The 16,570-nt window shown below is 38.9% G+C and overlaps 1 protein-coding gene across 1 annotated transcript in view; it reads left to right on the forward strand.

Annotated features, from left to right (window-relative positions):
* The window catches only part of FLT1 (fms related tyrosine kinase 1), a 177,492-nt gene that overhangs the window by 12,571 nt on the left and 148,351 nt on the right, over window positions 1–16,570 (forward strand). Inside the window, exons 2-3 of the mRNA XM_003797612.3 lie at window positions 14,838–14,934; window positions 15,353–15,579. Coding sequence (XP_003797660.1) covers window positions 14,838–14,934; window positions 15,353–15,579 — 324 coding nt within the window. The remainder of the gene's footprint in view (window positions 1–14,837; window positions 14,935–15,352; window positions 15,580–16,570) is intronic.

A 16,570-nucleotide genomic window follows, 5' to 3' on the forward strand; every position in this document is an offset into this window, starting at 1 on the left:
AAATTGGCACTCTTTCCATTTAACATTTATCTTGAGTATCTTCAAAGACAAATCTAGACATTAAAGAAAAAAAGTGAGTTTTCTTTCCAGGGTTTAGCATAAAAAGCTGTCATAACTATCAGAAAACATAACTTCCCAGTAACTTTTTTCTTGAGGGAGTTATTTGTTATCCGGGGTGGCCAGGCCATGAGCTTTGATCTCCCTGTTTGATTGGTAGTCCCGGTACAGTTAGTAAAACCAGCCGTATTTCTCTAAGTCCTGTTGCTCCTGGTGCCTCTTCTTCCTCCTTAGATCAGTCCCTTCAGTCCCCTTGTAGTCAGATGTGCTACAAGTCAGGAAAGAGGAAATAGTGCTGTTCTTCTTCCTTGATCTATTACTTGGACGGGGACAACTTTTTCATATCACAATACTGTCATGTTTATCAGAATCTGAGAGAAATTTTATCTGCCCTCTATCGGGGGGTTTTAGCCATCACTCCATGGAAACAGATGGAAAGTGTGGTCAAATGGATGCATGCCTTCCAGGGAATTCTAGGGAGTGGTGATATAAATACTGTTGGATTTTTATGATTGTTTTGTTTCTTGAAGTTGGCATTAGAGAAACCAAAAATAGATGTAAACAGATGGAAATGCAGGGATACATTAGACAAGATTGCAAACAAACAGTTTTAAAAAGCAATGTAAACTCCTGCTACAGCACTTCATGTATGATTAATGGTATTGTTTTCTTTTTGGGAAACATTGTTGAACTGTCTTTTTCCACTTAATGTCTCCTGTTGAATCAGATTTTTGTTCTCTGTTGTTCTTTGAAAAATTTTAGGGCTTCAGAATCTTCTCCATAGGGAATTCTGCTAGAATTAGAGGGAAAAAATACATGGAAATTGAGTAACTGTAGTGCCCTAAAATGGACTTTGGGTACCTATCACTTCTTGAAGGTTAGGGAATATTTGACACACATTGTCAATTACTATTCATTCATCCATCCCATCTTCTGTCCTCAAAACTGGAAAATGAAAAATGCCCTCTGCAAACTGTTTGCCACACAAGGTTAGAAGGCAGTGCAGAAATTCAGTAAACTAACAAGTATGATAATTTTCACATATGTCTATTTTACTATAGCCTTTTTGAACTGACATTAAACTTAGTGATTCTAAATCCAGATAAATCTTTTCCTTAGTAAAAATTTAAGTTGCGGAAATAAAGTTTTGGGGTTACTTTGCTATTATTTTTTAAATATGCTTTACAGTCCAAACAGATAAGCATGGGATTGCCTTGCTGGAGAATTTCCTCACAATTTGGGGGCAATGTTAAATACAAACTTGGGAGGGGATATTTAAGAAATATATTTTCTGACAATGATATGAAATGCCCTTTTCTCCCATAAGTTCCTGAGGAAAAACATGGATTCTATCAGACTTCATTCTCCTTAAAGCCAGTCATCATTCTGGATTTATGTCCAATCTCCACCCTGAGTTCAGGATTTCCTACAAGACTATTTTAGAACATTTTAACACATTCAGTTAGAAGGTGCTCAAGGGATTATCATCAGTTAACCCCGTATATTTTAGTTTGAAGTGTAAATATGGTTGTATTTATTGTGCTACATGTTTGCCACTGAATAAGTGGGTCTTGTTAGTTTGGGTTTTTTGTTTTGTTTTGTTTTGTTTTAGAGATAGGATCTCACTGTGTTGCCCAGGCTAAAGCACAGGTCATCATAGCTCACTGCAACCTCAAATTCCTGGGCTCAGGCTATTGTCCTGCTTCAGTTTCCCAAGTGGCTCTGACTATAGACATGTGCAGCCATACCCAGAAAAATTTTTTTAGAGACAAGGATCTTGCTATGTTGCCCAAGCTGGTCTCAAACTCCTGCCCTCAAGTGATCCTCTCATGTTGGCCTCACAAAGTGCTAGGTTTATAGATGGAGATACTGCACCCGGCCTGAATAAGTATTTTTATTTTGAGAACACAACTGAATTTCACTAAGAGTAATTACTTTTGCTAGTGAGAAATCTCTGACTACCTGTATTAAAAAAAAAAAAATGTATCCCTTAAGAATAAACTATACAAAGTTTGGAGGAGATCTCAATTCGTTGGTGTGGATTATCTTGTATATTTCTTAGTATTCACCTATTCTGCTTCTCAACGATGCCTCCTAAGAGGCCAGTTTAGGCTGAAAGCTCTTGCAAAGGAAAGGCTGCTTCTGAGCCATCTCTGCAGGTGTGAATCCAGTTGAGTGCTTGGCTCATCGCAGTCACTCAACACATGTGGACTGAACTGACTGAAACTGTATCCTCAGTTGTTCCTCTGAGTCTCAAAGACCCACATTTGTTCACCTTTTAGGAACCCATGTGTACATATGGGGATCACTACTAAAGTTTTGAGACAGTGTTATGGTCCATTATTTTGCTTCCAGGAAACACGGTCAAGAACATCCTTTCTGATTCACCTGTGCAAGTTTCAACCAGTAAGTTCAGCTTACTGGTGTTTCTGGGAGGGCTTCATGTGTTTCTGCCCTTGCAGATATTATATTTCTTGACTTTTGTGTATCTCAAAACTTTTCATAATGATCCATGTTCGTGTATAAGTAGAGGAGGTTGGCAGAAACATACCCATGAGCTAGCAATAATTCTCCCAAAACGTATGTAATGTTCTGTCCTTCCATTTGGGTCATCCTCTGGTCCAGTGACTGCTTTCTTGGCTTGGCTGAGCTGGCCATAGTCTCTAGAATTAACTCTAGACTCAGGATTGGGTATGAGAATCTAAGCTGCTCAGCCACTACAGAACTGATTCCCAAGAAATGAGCCCTCTTGCCAGGATACTCCTAGCAGGTCAAGGCTCCCAAATAGCACAGATGAATAACAGTTGATTGAGAACATTTAATATCTAGGGACACCAACACAGGCTGAGATACTAGGTAACGTTGCCATTGCTACCATTGCTTATGCCACCTAGGATAAGAACATTTTGGTTGAAATGATTTATTTTTGACTTTGGACCACCCATAGTGTAGGCTGGGTGAATCAAGAAAAGGACAAGTTAAGCCCTAGCTGACATGTCCCAGCTGATCATTCTCTTCTTGCTTAAGCTCCAGCCCAGGACTCTTCCATGATGCTCTATTTCAAGAAGCACAATTTGACCTGGGTATATTCTAAAACATAGTTACCTATAAACTTTATTGCCAGTGGCAGGTGAGGTCAAGTAGACCTCAGAGTAAAAAATATATGTATAAATAAATAAATACATGAAATAAATATAAATAAATATGTATATAATATATATTATATATAAAAATAAATGTATATATGAAATATATGTAAACCAGAGCTTTGGAAAAAGACAGTAGAACTTTATGAAACTTGGAGATTTGGAAGTCTTTGAACCGTGAAAGAGAGCCTGGTATTTCCTTTATTAAACACACACTCATTCCTTCACCTTCATTCTTCAGGAGAATGTCCCTCACTCTCTGGGCTGGGTGAGACACCCTCACATCTGGTACTTCTCTGTGACAACTATAACGTAATTTTCTATTTATAAAAATAGTAATTCTATATGTATAAAATTGCATGTATGTATATATACTCACTTATCTGTTGCCTAAGCTAAGTTCTAAACACTTTTTTTAAAGCACTCTTGTTTGCCTTGTTCTTTATTGTATCCTTCTCGTGGTATATGTTCAAACTAATAAATAATAGGATTAATGTTGAGTTAAAGATTGGAGAAATCAACAAGGTAAGAGAGCGAGAGGAAGGGGTCATATAGGGAATGTAGTGGGGGGAAAGCCAGAGTTGGCTGGCAGTAAAAGAGAGATAAGAAGCATAGATAAATGAGGGGAAGGAGTTCCCATACTCCGAGGATTGTGCATGGGAGTCCAACCCTTAACCCAGTCCATCAGTCTCATCCCAGGGAGGTGGTGGCTTAATTCCATGGGAACGGCTCTGGTATTGGGAAGCTTACTACGTCTCCACAGAGTTCTTCCTTCTGGTTTAGAGAACCTCAACTTACTGAACCAGAAAGTTTAGTAACTTCAACTTACTGATTTTAGTTTTGTCCTCCAGAATGAGCTGATTCACAAGTCACTTCAAAGCTATTAGGTTGGTGGCTAATTGACAATAGAAATTGTTGTTATTTCCTCCTATCAGAGATACAGTATCTTGGATGATATCAAAAAGGCTGATTTCTAGAAACGAAGTCCTAGACAGAGTAATGAAGATGTTTGAGTAAAAGTGTCCCGAGAATGAAAGCCAGTATTCTCCAGGTTTGGGTACAAAAGACTCTCAAGTCCTCTACAGGTATTTGTAAGGAAGGCCTTAGTATCACATACTGAAGTGAGGGAAAATGTTCAGTAAATTAATTCCTTTTAAAAGTCAGGATACTTCTGGTGGGAACCTACTGCTTTTAATAGGTTACTTTCTTTCCCAGAACCTTGGTTCTCAGCGAAACTTGTGTAACATTAATTCCATCTGAGATAAGATAAAAAAAAAAAAAAGAGTTTGTAAAATCTTAGGAAGGCACAGCTATTACAAATATTTACTGTGTAAATTGAGTCTTAAGGAGATGTGAAAATTGAAAGAGCTCAGAATAAAAAAGTAAAGTTTGGTCAATATGTCCACTCCATTTTCTAAGCAGGATTAGTCTCCAAAATAATGTCTAATGAAAAGCAATTATATTTCAAATTGTTTAATTTGGAAGAAAACTGATTCTGACAATAGAAAACGCAAGGTCAAGAATAGTGTTTAATGAGTCTCAGAAAGTGTGCTAATGTAGCCTTCAGAAACTCAATTCCCTGGTGACAGATAACTTAGTTGCACACTCTTGGCCATTGAAATCCCAAAGGTCAGAAGGTTTGCATATATTATTAGTTGCAAAGACAGAGTTCTTCTCAATTCTCCTCTCAGCGCGTGAATTCAAAGCATCCCCTTTATGGATAGTCTAAAAGACTTCAGGAAAATGTTTTTTATGTAGTTTGGGCTTCAAACTTTTCCTGTATGAAAGGAAACTAAAAATGTCAGAACTTTGTCAGACTCAGCCTTCCAATCATTTTACGTCTCCTGTTTCTATATGCAAATCAAGTGGTAGTCTTTCAACATTTATAATAGATTATAAAGTTGAAAATGTCAAAGGGTATGTGAAGAGACTAGACAAAACTTTGTGTTGGCTAGAGTACCACTTTTGGCTTTTCTTGCCCAGCGGGCTACTGTGCTGGGGGTATGCTTGTCTGCCAGCTTACTGGCCTTTCTTCATTTTATTATGCAAAGATGTTAAGGTGTTATTTTGGATTCAAAATTAAAATGCGAACAAGATGCATTTTTATGGTTATTCAATAGCATCACAACATTACAGCTCTGTGACATACTTGGTTTTTTGTTTTTTTCCCAGAAATAACTTTGTGTCGATCTGAAGATTATCTGGGTCACATGGCAGTTGTTTATAACCCAAGGCTGAACAGAATAATTCCCACTCTTATACTTTAATCATTGCATGGCATGCCCCTATAGTGAAATGATAAAATGTTCCTCATATCTTCTCTGTAATGATTCCCTTCTAAGGGAACCCACAGGAATCCACGTAAATAACATGTCCATGAAATTCCGAGATCTGCTGTCTTCATTTCCATAGATGGTTGGAACTTTGACATTGAGCAATAATGAAAGCAGAATATTTGGGAAAATATTTGGACATTGACCAAACCATAATCCTAATGCTATGTAGAAAGAAAAGGACTTTTATTTTTAAATTGTGGGTCACGCAATACATACTGTGCTTTCAGATTGATAACTGTTTATTTACAGAGAGTATGGAGAATGCCTTTGGCAGAACTGAAATTTCTAATAACTAAATAATCTGCAAAGTGGAAAGCTAATGTTAAAGCAATTCAAGCATTTCATTAATATTACTACTACTAAAAATGCCACTCTATCCAAATTCTTTTCTTCTATAAGCATTTTGTCACTAACAAAATACTGGCTGGTTATGTAGCACCTGTTAATCCTTCTGAAGAGGATGCACACATTGATAAAAGATTAACAACTCCATAAAAAAAAATCAGTGACTTCCATTAAGCCAAGAATTTATGTAATCTTGCACATACTGAGTGTGTTTATTGAAATCACACCTCTGCTGAGCAATCAACTATTGTGTCTTTTTTGGGTGTTCACAGTCCAAAAAAGCATATATTCTGGCCTGAAATAACTTCTGAATTTCAAGTTTAACAATAGCATAACACTACTGATTATGATCCATTCTATGAGACCTGACATAAGGGCCCAGTTTCCCCCAGAGTTCTCTGAACAAGTGACATTGGATAAGAACACAGACCCATTGGAGTATGCTTCAAATGAAACAAGTTTCCTGCTATTGATAGAGAAGATGGTGGTGTGGCCAAGCCCTGCCTAAGTGACAAAACGTTCCTCTATGCATTTTTAGGGGGCAAGGAGCATTTGTTCTGTTCATTGCCCTTTGCATACCCAGATGAGGGTCTACCAGACATCCCCAGCAAGTATTTTACAAGCTATGTCTTGTGCCCTGTCAACCAGATTGTGACCTTTGCTCTGGGCAGCTCAGATAACTTTCATGACATTGTATGGCACTGACATGTTGTTAGGAGGTGGATTCTGAACTCATTTAATAAAAGAACAGTGGTGTGGGAGTACAGCATTTTTTTGGGAAAAGGTAACTCCTTGGTCAGCAGGAGATTTCTCCCTGACCAACCTTAATTAACTCTGATGCCACATGAAAAAGAGTTGTGCATGGCCACAGGTCATCAGAAGGGTAGGCTCCTGATGGTAGCCCGGTGACAGGCCTAATGATCAATGAATGTGCCCTGTTAAACCGTGACCCTCGGAGAAGCCAGTGTCAAGTCAAAAGCTCAGGGAGGCACTAAAGACACGTTCCCTCAGTAGGAAGGTTGATGTTATTAGAGGACTTTTCTGTTGGTAAACATTCTAAACCACACAGATCTTTTTCTTTTACATAAATTTTATAAAGTTTAAGGAAAAAAAATGAGTAAAGTCAATGACCCAGGTATAGAAGGAATGAAGACTGTCCAAGTTCTAATTATTTCAGGCAAACCACCACTTCGGTGGCTAACTGTGTGATGTCTTTTGTGCCCTGAGCTTCCAAATCCATTTATGGGTTTTGTTGACTGACAATTAAAATGTGAATTGTCAGACAGCTTTAAAACAAACAAACCAGAGGAGAATTATTGAAACGAACGAAGTTTAGCTAGAATTACTTCATCTGATGCAATAATTCTAATCAATGCATTCAGTTACAATGTTCACTTAATATTATAAGATAAATACTTGAATAGAGGCAGGGCATGGACATTAAGACCAATGGTTAACTTGTTATTAAGCACCACAGCCCTGTAGGAATTAGCATCGCAAATAAAATTTTAGTAGCTTCTGGAAATTTCCAGTTGCATCTTAACCCTTTTCCCATCCTTGGTACCAACCCAAAAGATTCAGTGAGATCCAGTCTGTGAGACTTAAGCTTTTAATAAGCTACATCTTGAGGAAAGAATCTTTACTTTTATTATGAATTATGTTGAATTAACCTCACATAACCTTTGTAAAAGGTTCACGATCTTAATTCAAATTTTAGAAACATGATACTTGGGAATTTCTATTTTGATGAAGAGGCCACTTATCATGTAGGATTATGTACTACTGAAGACCTAGTATGCAAAATCAAAGACAGACACATCTCGTTTGAAATCAATCTAATGTACAAAGTTTTGAGTTAAAAACAGATAAATTAGAAATCAGTCATTTTCTTCTTTTTCTTTTATACCTTTTCTTTCTAACCACAAGTGTCATTGTAAGAAATCAATAATTTTAATATGAAAGGAAATACCAGATTTCATCAGAAAGCTCTAGCAACATCATTTGCAATGTAATTCAGATTATTAAAAATTCCCATTTAAATAGTTAAAATTCAACCTATGCAATGCAATTACGTGATTTAAAATTAACTCAAAATTAAATTTTAAAAATTTGTACTTGGTAGTCTCAGCTACTGGGGAGGCTGAGGCAGGAGGGTCACTTAAACCCAGGAGTTAGAGGTTGTTCTATCCTGGGTAACAGAATGAGTCTGTCTCTCAAAATTAAAAAAAAAAAGAAAGAAAAAGATTGTAATTGGAGGGGTGAATAGCAAGGCTTTTGCAATAAGTTTGTAAATTTGTCATGTAACTCTGTGATGATTTTAGTTATAAGTTGTTGGGTTTTAAAAAAATAATAGCTTTAGCAAGGTAAAATACATATATTGTAGGAGGCCAGAATATGGCATCTGAAAATGACAGTGGGAGATCAGAATATTAAAGGATTTAATTCAGTGATTTTTTACAAGACTCTCAAATTCACAGAGTTGTGCAACCATCACCATTGTCTAATTTTAGAACATTTTCATCGCCCTAGCAAAAAACCCCAAACTGATTATCAGCCACTCCCCATTCTCTTTCCCCCTAACCCTGGCCACCCCCATGGGACTCGGTCTCTATGGATTTGCCTTTTCTGTACATTTCATATAAAAGGAATCATGTAATATGTGGCCTTTGTGATTGGCTTTTTTACTTCACATAATGGGTTTTTCTGTTTGTTTTTTTAAACAAGAGAAATTTATTTTCTCACAATTCTGGAAGCTAGAAGTTTGAGATCCAGGTGCTGGCAAGTTCGGTTTCTCCTGGGCCTCTGTCTGCGGTTTGCAGATGGCCACATCCTCACCATGTTTTTACTCGGCCTCTTCCCTGTGTGCCCCAGCGTAATGCTTTCAGGGTTCATCTATGTGGCAGCACATATCAGTTACTTCATTCCTTTTTATTGATAAATAACACTCAATTGTATGACTATATCACATTTTATATATCCATTCATCACTTGACGGACATTTGGGTTGTTTCTACTTTTGGACTGTTCTATGCACATATGTGATATTGCCGTGGGGTTTCGTGTGCAAGGTTCTATGTGGACATATGTATGACAACTGCTCTGATGGCCATTTCAGTAAAAGAGTTCCAAGACTGCTTTGAAGTGTGGGCGAGGCACTGGCATCAGTACACAGCTTCCCGGGGGAGTACTTTGAAGGTGACGTAGTTACATTCAGCAGTGAGGTATGCGGCCCTTTTGCCAGGATGAGTTCTCAAACTTTATGTTTGCGGTTCTCCTGGTAGATACTTAGGCGCGTAATTGCTGAGTTGTATGTTTAACCATCTGAAGAACTGCCACACTGTTTTCCAGCAGGTTTCCCCATTTAAAAATCCTACCCGCTATGTAAGCGGGGTCAACCTCTCCACCTCCTCACCAACACCTGTTACCATCTGTCTTTGGTATTCAAGCTAGGCCAGCAGGCATGGAGGAGTCTCGTTGTGTTTTTGATTTGCAGTTTCCTGATGTCTGATGATGTCCTTCATCTTTTCATTTGTGTATCTTCTTTGAGAAAGTGTTTACTCAGATCTTAGTCAATTTTTAAAATTGGGCTATTTGTCTTTTACTAGCCACAAGTAGTTTTAAAATGTGATTTCTAACTTGCACATTTTTATCAATTACTATGATCTTATAATCAGAATTTTTAGGCAAGAAGGGATTACAAAAACCAAAATTTAACCTGCTCTGTTGACAGATGAAGAATTTGAGGCTTAAAGTGGCTTGCCCACAGCTATAAGAAGACTAGCAAATAGCAGGACTGGGGGAGATTAATGACTTTAAATCAAAACCAAAAAAGTGTAGATGTTTCATGATTTATATTTGAATAAAGTTCCTTTCTTACAGAGAATAACACGTTGATCTCAGTGTAATAGAGGCCTAGGAATAGAAGCTCTGAGACTTGTCTTGAAGTTGCATTCAGCTAGCAAACACTGTTGTTCTTTAAATTAATAAAAATAGCAGTTTTCTAAAGACACTTTTAGTCAGACTTTACTAAGAGTCTTCTCTGAATCTTTTGTTTGCTTCGTTTGTTTTGTTTTTTTGAGACAGTCTCACTTTTACCCTCAGTAGAGCACTATGGCCTCAGCTGACAGCAACCTCAAACTCCTGGGCTCAAGTGATCCTCTTGCTTCAGCCTCCTTAGTAGCTGGGACTGCAGGCACCCGCCCATCACAACGCGTGGGTTTTTTTATTTTTATTTTTTACAGACAGGGTCTTGCTCTTGCTCAAGTTGGTTCTCTAAGTCTTAAAAGTGATAGCAAGGCTGCCTGTTTCATAATGACCCCTAGCGGGAGTTTGCTCTTTCAAGTGTCTACGGTGATAGCTTAAGAATGTTTAAAGAGTCTCAATCTTTGGGGCTTTGGATTTGGTTGCAAAATAAAGCTATATTTTACTTAGAAATTTGTTCATTTTTCCCATGGAAGTCAAAGAAAGCATTCCCTTTTGCCTATGAAATTAAGATGGGGGCTCGGCACCTGTGGCTCAAGCAGCTAAGGAGCCAGCCACGTACACCTGAGCTGGTGAGTTAGAATCCAGCCTGGGCCCACCAAACAACAATGACGGCTGCAACTAAAAATAGCCCAGCATTGTGGCTGGCATCTGCAGTCCCAGCTACTTGGGAGGCGGAGGCAGGAAACTCGCTTGAGCCCAGGAGTTGGAGGAGGTTGCTGTGAGCTGTGATGCCATGGCACTTTACCCAGGGTGACAGCTTGAAGCTCTGTCTCAAAAAAAAAAAAAAAAGAAATTAAGGTGAGGACTTGAGGGTGTCATTTTAGAACAATCTGTGCAGCTTTCTACCTCATGTCTGGCATGTAGGGAAGGAGAGAGGGATTTTGTTCAGAGTCATAAAGTTCTATTCCACCTGCCAGCTAATGTTGAACAGAAAAACAGTGAAGAAAATATTCAGGTAAAATCAGTACAAAGTATCTGTGATGGTGGGGTGTTGTTTGTTTTTTTGAGACAGAGTCTCACTCTGTCACCCTGGCTAGGGTGCCTTGGCATTATACCTCACAGTAACCTAAAACTCTTTGGCTTCAGCAATCTTCTTGCTTCAACCTCCCAAGTGGCTTGGCCTATAGGAGCCCACCACAACACCCAGCGAGTTTTTCTATTTTTAGTAGACAGAAAAGCTGTTTTTAGTAGAGATGGGGTCTCATTCTTGCTCAGGCTGGTCTTGAACTCCTGAGCTCAGGCATTGCACCCTCCATGGCCTCCCAGAGTGCTAGGATTTCAGGCATGAGTCATGGTGCCCAGCAAGTGTGATAAATGTAAAGATCCATGTATGTATCCTTAAACATTTACATGTTGACACCCTCTCAGTCAGCCCGTCCCAGTAGCTCAGAGTCCACGTTCACATGTTGTTTTCTTAATCCTATTAGCCCACAATGCTTAACCCTAATAGATTTTTCTATCAAAGAAGCATGTGATAAAGGCCATTGCCATGATCTGTATTGAGCTTTTTGTTTTGTTTTATTTAAACAAAATTTTTCCAGACATAAGGAGAACTGTGCGCCCCTCATGATTATATTATAATTGACTTTGATGAAAACAATAGTTCACAAAAGGGACAAAATCATTATTGAGAATACAAACTCATTCTTTTAAATCAGATTTTAGGCTACCATGGCAAACAGTGGAAAGTTTTGATCCCCATCCAAGCTTCACAATGGTGGAATCATTGTTGGGTTATAGCACTCCACCCTTGAGAATGAAATGCCCTGTGGATTTATCATCTGAAAGGGTGGGATGACTCTGAGCTACAGGGACGGGCTGACTGAGAGGGTGTCAACATGTAAATGTTTAAGGATACATACAAGGATCTTTACATTTATCCCTGATGAGATGGGCAAAGTGTCTGACATGCAGCAGATGTTCAAAGACTGTGAGTTGAATCTTCATTACTCACGTATGTATGTGGACATCAAACGGCCTCAAAGAAACGTTTTAATGCCTAATAATGTGATTTCAAGGCCCTTGAAGAATAAATAGTTTATTTTCCTTGTTAGTTTTCCAGTTAAATTATAGTCTCAGCATTTCCATTATTCTTTGTGAGATTCTAGTTTCCTATTAACTGAAGAAGGGTGATATACTCAAAGCCACCAGTTCCTTGGAAATACAGTTTCCTTATATTGTTCTTACCCTTTGCTAAATTAACTACTTTTACCTAACTTCCTCATTCCAAATGTAAAATTCATTAACATTAGTGGAGACAAATTATATAGCAAAATAGTGTTCCGGTATTTTGCCCCCAAACTTTTCCAGTGTCTCATGCCCACTCGTTTGTGTTGTCACCTACGTTGGCACATGGAGTACAGAGAGGAATGAGTAGGGGGCACACTCCTTAAGGTATCTTCCTTAGACAACTGGGCTTTGGGTGGTTCTTTGAGGTTAGAGACTTTCTCTGATGACGGGCAAGAGTACTAGTATTCTAGGTTACTGATAAAGAACAATTTATATGAATTGGAAATCCAATATCAGGCAGTGGGATTTGCTTGATATCGTGAACAGTGGGGACTGAGTCCCCAGGGTCTCTCCTGGAAAAGAAAGCTCAAGCCTCTCCCCTCAGACCAGAGAGATAACTATAAGTAATGCCAGAATTTTCCACAGGAAGCTTTGATGGATCTTTCCCAGCACATGAACAATCGCTCAATTAAACCCCGGGGTGCCATGCTGTAAAGCAGGGCAGAAACTATTCTGGTCTGGAAACTTTTCAGAGCAGGCATTATCAATTGTGGGCTGTGGCTTTCAGAAAAAGCTAGCATGCCCATGGATCATTGATTTTGACCTACATATTGCCTAAGAAATGCATGAAGACGAGTAAAGTGCAAAATGTTCCTTAGGTCTTTGAATGAGCTGGCTCGTTCTATGAGGTTATTTAATAGACTAGTTGAATGTATATGAAACAGTGATTTTAATTTGGTTACTATTGAGCCAGTTTATCTAGGAGTACTTTGACACTAGGACTAGTACTTAGATACTAGTACTTTGATACTTGGACCTATTGTCTACAAAAGTTACTCCTAAAATATTAATTTAAGATCTTTGCTATTACATACCCAGCAAAATACTCTTGACAGAGGAGGGGGGCAGAGAAATGATTCCACTAGATGTCAGTGACAGGGGTGTGTGCCAGGGGCCAGGGAACAAGCTAGCCACTTACCTGACCCTGAATCCACACCCCTCCAGGTGGACTTGTGAACACACTAAGGAGCAGCTGATTAAGTGATGCTAAGGCCGTGCCCATAGTGTAGAAAAGCTTAGCATCTTTTAACTTAACTTTTCAAGATTCTGCACATCTCTTAACTGAGTCAGGTTTTCCTTGAGAGACCAAGATCCAAGAGAAGCATGAAGGAACAGTGCTGGGGGTAGCCATGGAGTTTGACATAGGTACCTGCTCTCGTAGATCAGCACCCACCATTGAAACCTAGAGGCCCGTCCTCTTCCACCTTCTACCTCGACTTCCACTCTATAAACCTATTTTTTAAGTAAAAATATTCCCAAAGATTGGTGCAAAATACTAAACTTTTCTCCCCCTAAGAGTATGTTTCCTCCCTCCCCCAACCCCTATCTCTGCCTAAGAAGCACTAATCCTCACCCCTGATCTCCTGCTCTTATCAGGCCTTGCAGCTAGAAGGGGAGGAGGGGGAAGAAGAGGGAGAAGAGAAAGAGAGGAGTTTGAGAGGTGAGGGGAAGGAGGAGGCAGGAACAATCCTTACTGACGTTCTTCTGAGTGGTCAATGAGAGTGCGAGGGAGGCCCAACCTCTATAGCACCTATGGCTCAAAGAATCCTGAGACTGGGACATCAGAAACAGAGGTCAGAGAGCCAAGTCATCTAGTGCAATCTCTCTTTTACAGCTAAGAGAACTGAGATCTGGAGAGCTCAGTGACTTGTCTGGGGTCACACAGTTAGTGAGTCAGGTGGACATCACTATTGCATTGTATAGAGGTGTATAGATCATAAAGTGCTGGCACCTACCTTATTCCATTGCCCCACAACAAGCCTCTGTGAGACAGACTTGACAGATGTCACGTAAGAGTGTGAACAGTTCCCTTTTTACTGGACCATTATGGAGGGAACTTGTAGATTGCGTAGGACAAACCAAATAGCTTCTAAAACTGATTCTGATTCTAAAATTAGTTTTCCAAATGAGGAAACTAATTCAGAAAAGGAAATTATTGGCCCACAATATCGTTGCTCAACCAATGATTAAGCTTAGTTTAGAACACAGGAAAATGGCTATACTTTTTATTCAGAAGAAAGATCAGACAGGCCTGTAGGACCAGAGGCCCCAAGCTAGAGACATTCAGTGTTAATAGCTTGCTGATAATACTGATATTTGACCTTTAAAGTTTTTAATAAGTTATTATATATTTTTAATATGATTACATTTTGGACTGTATATGAATATGTTAACTTCTAAATAAATGGCCTTTTGGATATTATTTAGGACATTTGGTGTAAAAGGACATGTAATATGTAATGAACAAGCCTTAGACTAAAACTAAGAGAAATTCGTGTTCCGTGTATCTATTTGCATATGTAAGTAAATTAAAGATGAAAACTCACCTTTATGGAAAGAGGCCAAGTGCGCACTCTGGGAGGCCGAGGCGGGTGGATTACTTGAACTCAGGAGTTTGAGACCAGCCAGAGCAAGAGTGAGACCTTGTCTCTATGAAAAATGGAAAAAAATAGCTAGGAATGGTAGTGTGGCATCTGTAGTTCCAGTTACTTGAGAGGCTGAGGCAGGAGGATTGCTTGAGGCCAGGAGTCTGAGGTTGTGCTGAGCGATGATGATATGATGCCACTGAAGGTAGCACATTACCCAGGGGAACAGAGCAAAGACTTTGTCTCAAAAAAAAAAAAAGAAAAAGATGAGAAAGCAATTTGCAAATAATACATTTTAAAAATTTGTTTTCCAGGATCTAGTTCAGGTTCAAAATTTAAAGGTCCTGAACTGAGTTTAAAAGGCACCCAGCACATCATGCAAGCAGGCCAGACGCTGTATCTCAAGTGCAGGTAAGTGACTGTGTGGGCTTAGGAATAATCCAGCTGCCTTTCCCATGGCAAAATCATCCCCTGGCAGAGTAGATAGGTCGCCTCTCAGAGTAGAAAGGTAGAGACTTCAGGATCTTGTGTGATTTGCAAAGAGCAAGCTGTACATATCCAGCTTCACGTAGCCAGCTTCACATGGGAGGGAGAGCATGACTCATTCAGAGGGAGATGGGGGGAGGGTTGCCCCAGCAGTTTTTGCATCTTTATTCTGAGTATTGTTTAAAAGCCTTTCTGAATATGTTCTTTTCTGTAAAGAGGAAGATGACTACACTTAGGGGAGGATCTCAGAATAGTGCTTCCTAATAAAATGAATGCTTAGGAACGGGTGCTAAGCCCTGGTATCAGCCCTAATTGTGCTTTGTTTTCTTATCTGTGACTGCAGGGGGGAAGCAGCCCATTCATGGTCTTTGCCTGAAACGGTGAGTAAGGAAAGCAAAAGGCTGAGCATAACTAAATCTGCCTGTGGAAGGAACAGCAAACAATTCTGCAGTACTTTGACTTTGAACACGGCCCAGGCAAACCACACTGGCTTCTACAGCTGCAAATATCTAGCTATACCTACTTCAAAGAAGAAGAAAATAGAATCTACAATCTACATATTTATTAATGGTAAGACTTCCCTTTTCTATATTCTGTTAGCTGTAGCTTTGCGGTGTGTCATAAAATCTACCCACGTCTATTAGGAAGGTGGTTTTCCTAGTGAGGAGGAAGGAGATTCTACACTAATTAATCGTAGATACTTTCTTGAGTGAGTCTTCAAGGCCCAGTCATTTGTGTGCTCCACGAAAGGAGGGTCCCCGGTCTATTTTGTTCACCTCTGTGCCCACATTACCCAGCCTGGTGTCTGGCACGTGACTGGATAAATTTATGAATGACCAGATTTTTAGTTCTATTTCTTAATTATTGAGAAGCCTAACACAGAATACAAGATTGTTGTCCTTTAACACAGTTGCATTATCTTATATGCTGGAATTGTAAAATATTGTTTTTTCCACTAAGTTGATAAATGTTGCTGTTGTCTCTCAAGTGTTATAAAATTGGTTCCAGTTGACAAAGTTGTATTATGTCATGTTAACTAAACAAATGTTATAATGACATGAGAACTGGTATAGTGGGAAGTACAAAGGGTGGAAATGAATCATTTTTGTTCATGATTTTTAAGATACTGTTTTGCCCTCCTTAGAGAATGAACAAATAAAGTAATATTCAAAGGGAAAAACTGCATAGTTCTTTATGAAACATAAATTCGCTATAAAATTGGATCCCTAAGAAAGAATAATAAAAATGGCCTGTCGCTTTGTTCTTCCTTGCTTAGTTCTAGCCAATCTTCAAATCTTGTTGAGGAGCAATAAACAACAAAATAAGACTCTAGAGAATATAAAGCAAATTATTCAGCACTTTGGGCACAAGATCTAGTTAAAAAACAAAACAACCAAACATCAGCATCAATAGCTAAATATACGTCGTAGGTCTAATTCCTGGTGGGTTACAGAGCTAGGGCTTTACACTGGAGGCAGTACAAAAGAATTAACATTTTGGTGGGATTTTCTTTTAAGTTTTTGAAATAAAGCAACTCGACAATGTTTTACCCAAACATAAT

The sequence above is a fragment of the Otolemur garnettii genome, unplaced genomic scaffold, assembly GCF_000181295.1.
Source record: "Otolemur garnettii isolate 467f Iridium unplaced genomic scaffold, OtoGar3 scaffold00120, whole genome shotgun sequence".
NCBI classification, from domain to species: Eukaryota; Metazoa; Chordata; class Mammalia; order Primates; family Galagidae; genus Otolemur; species Otolemur garnettii.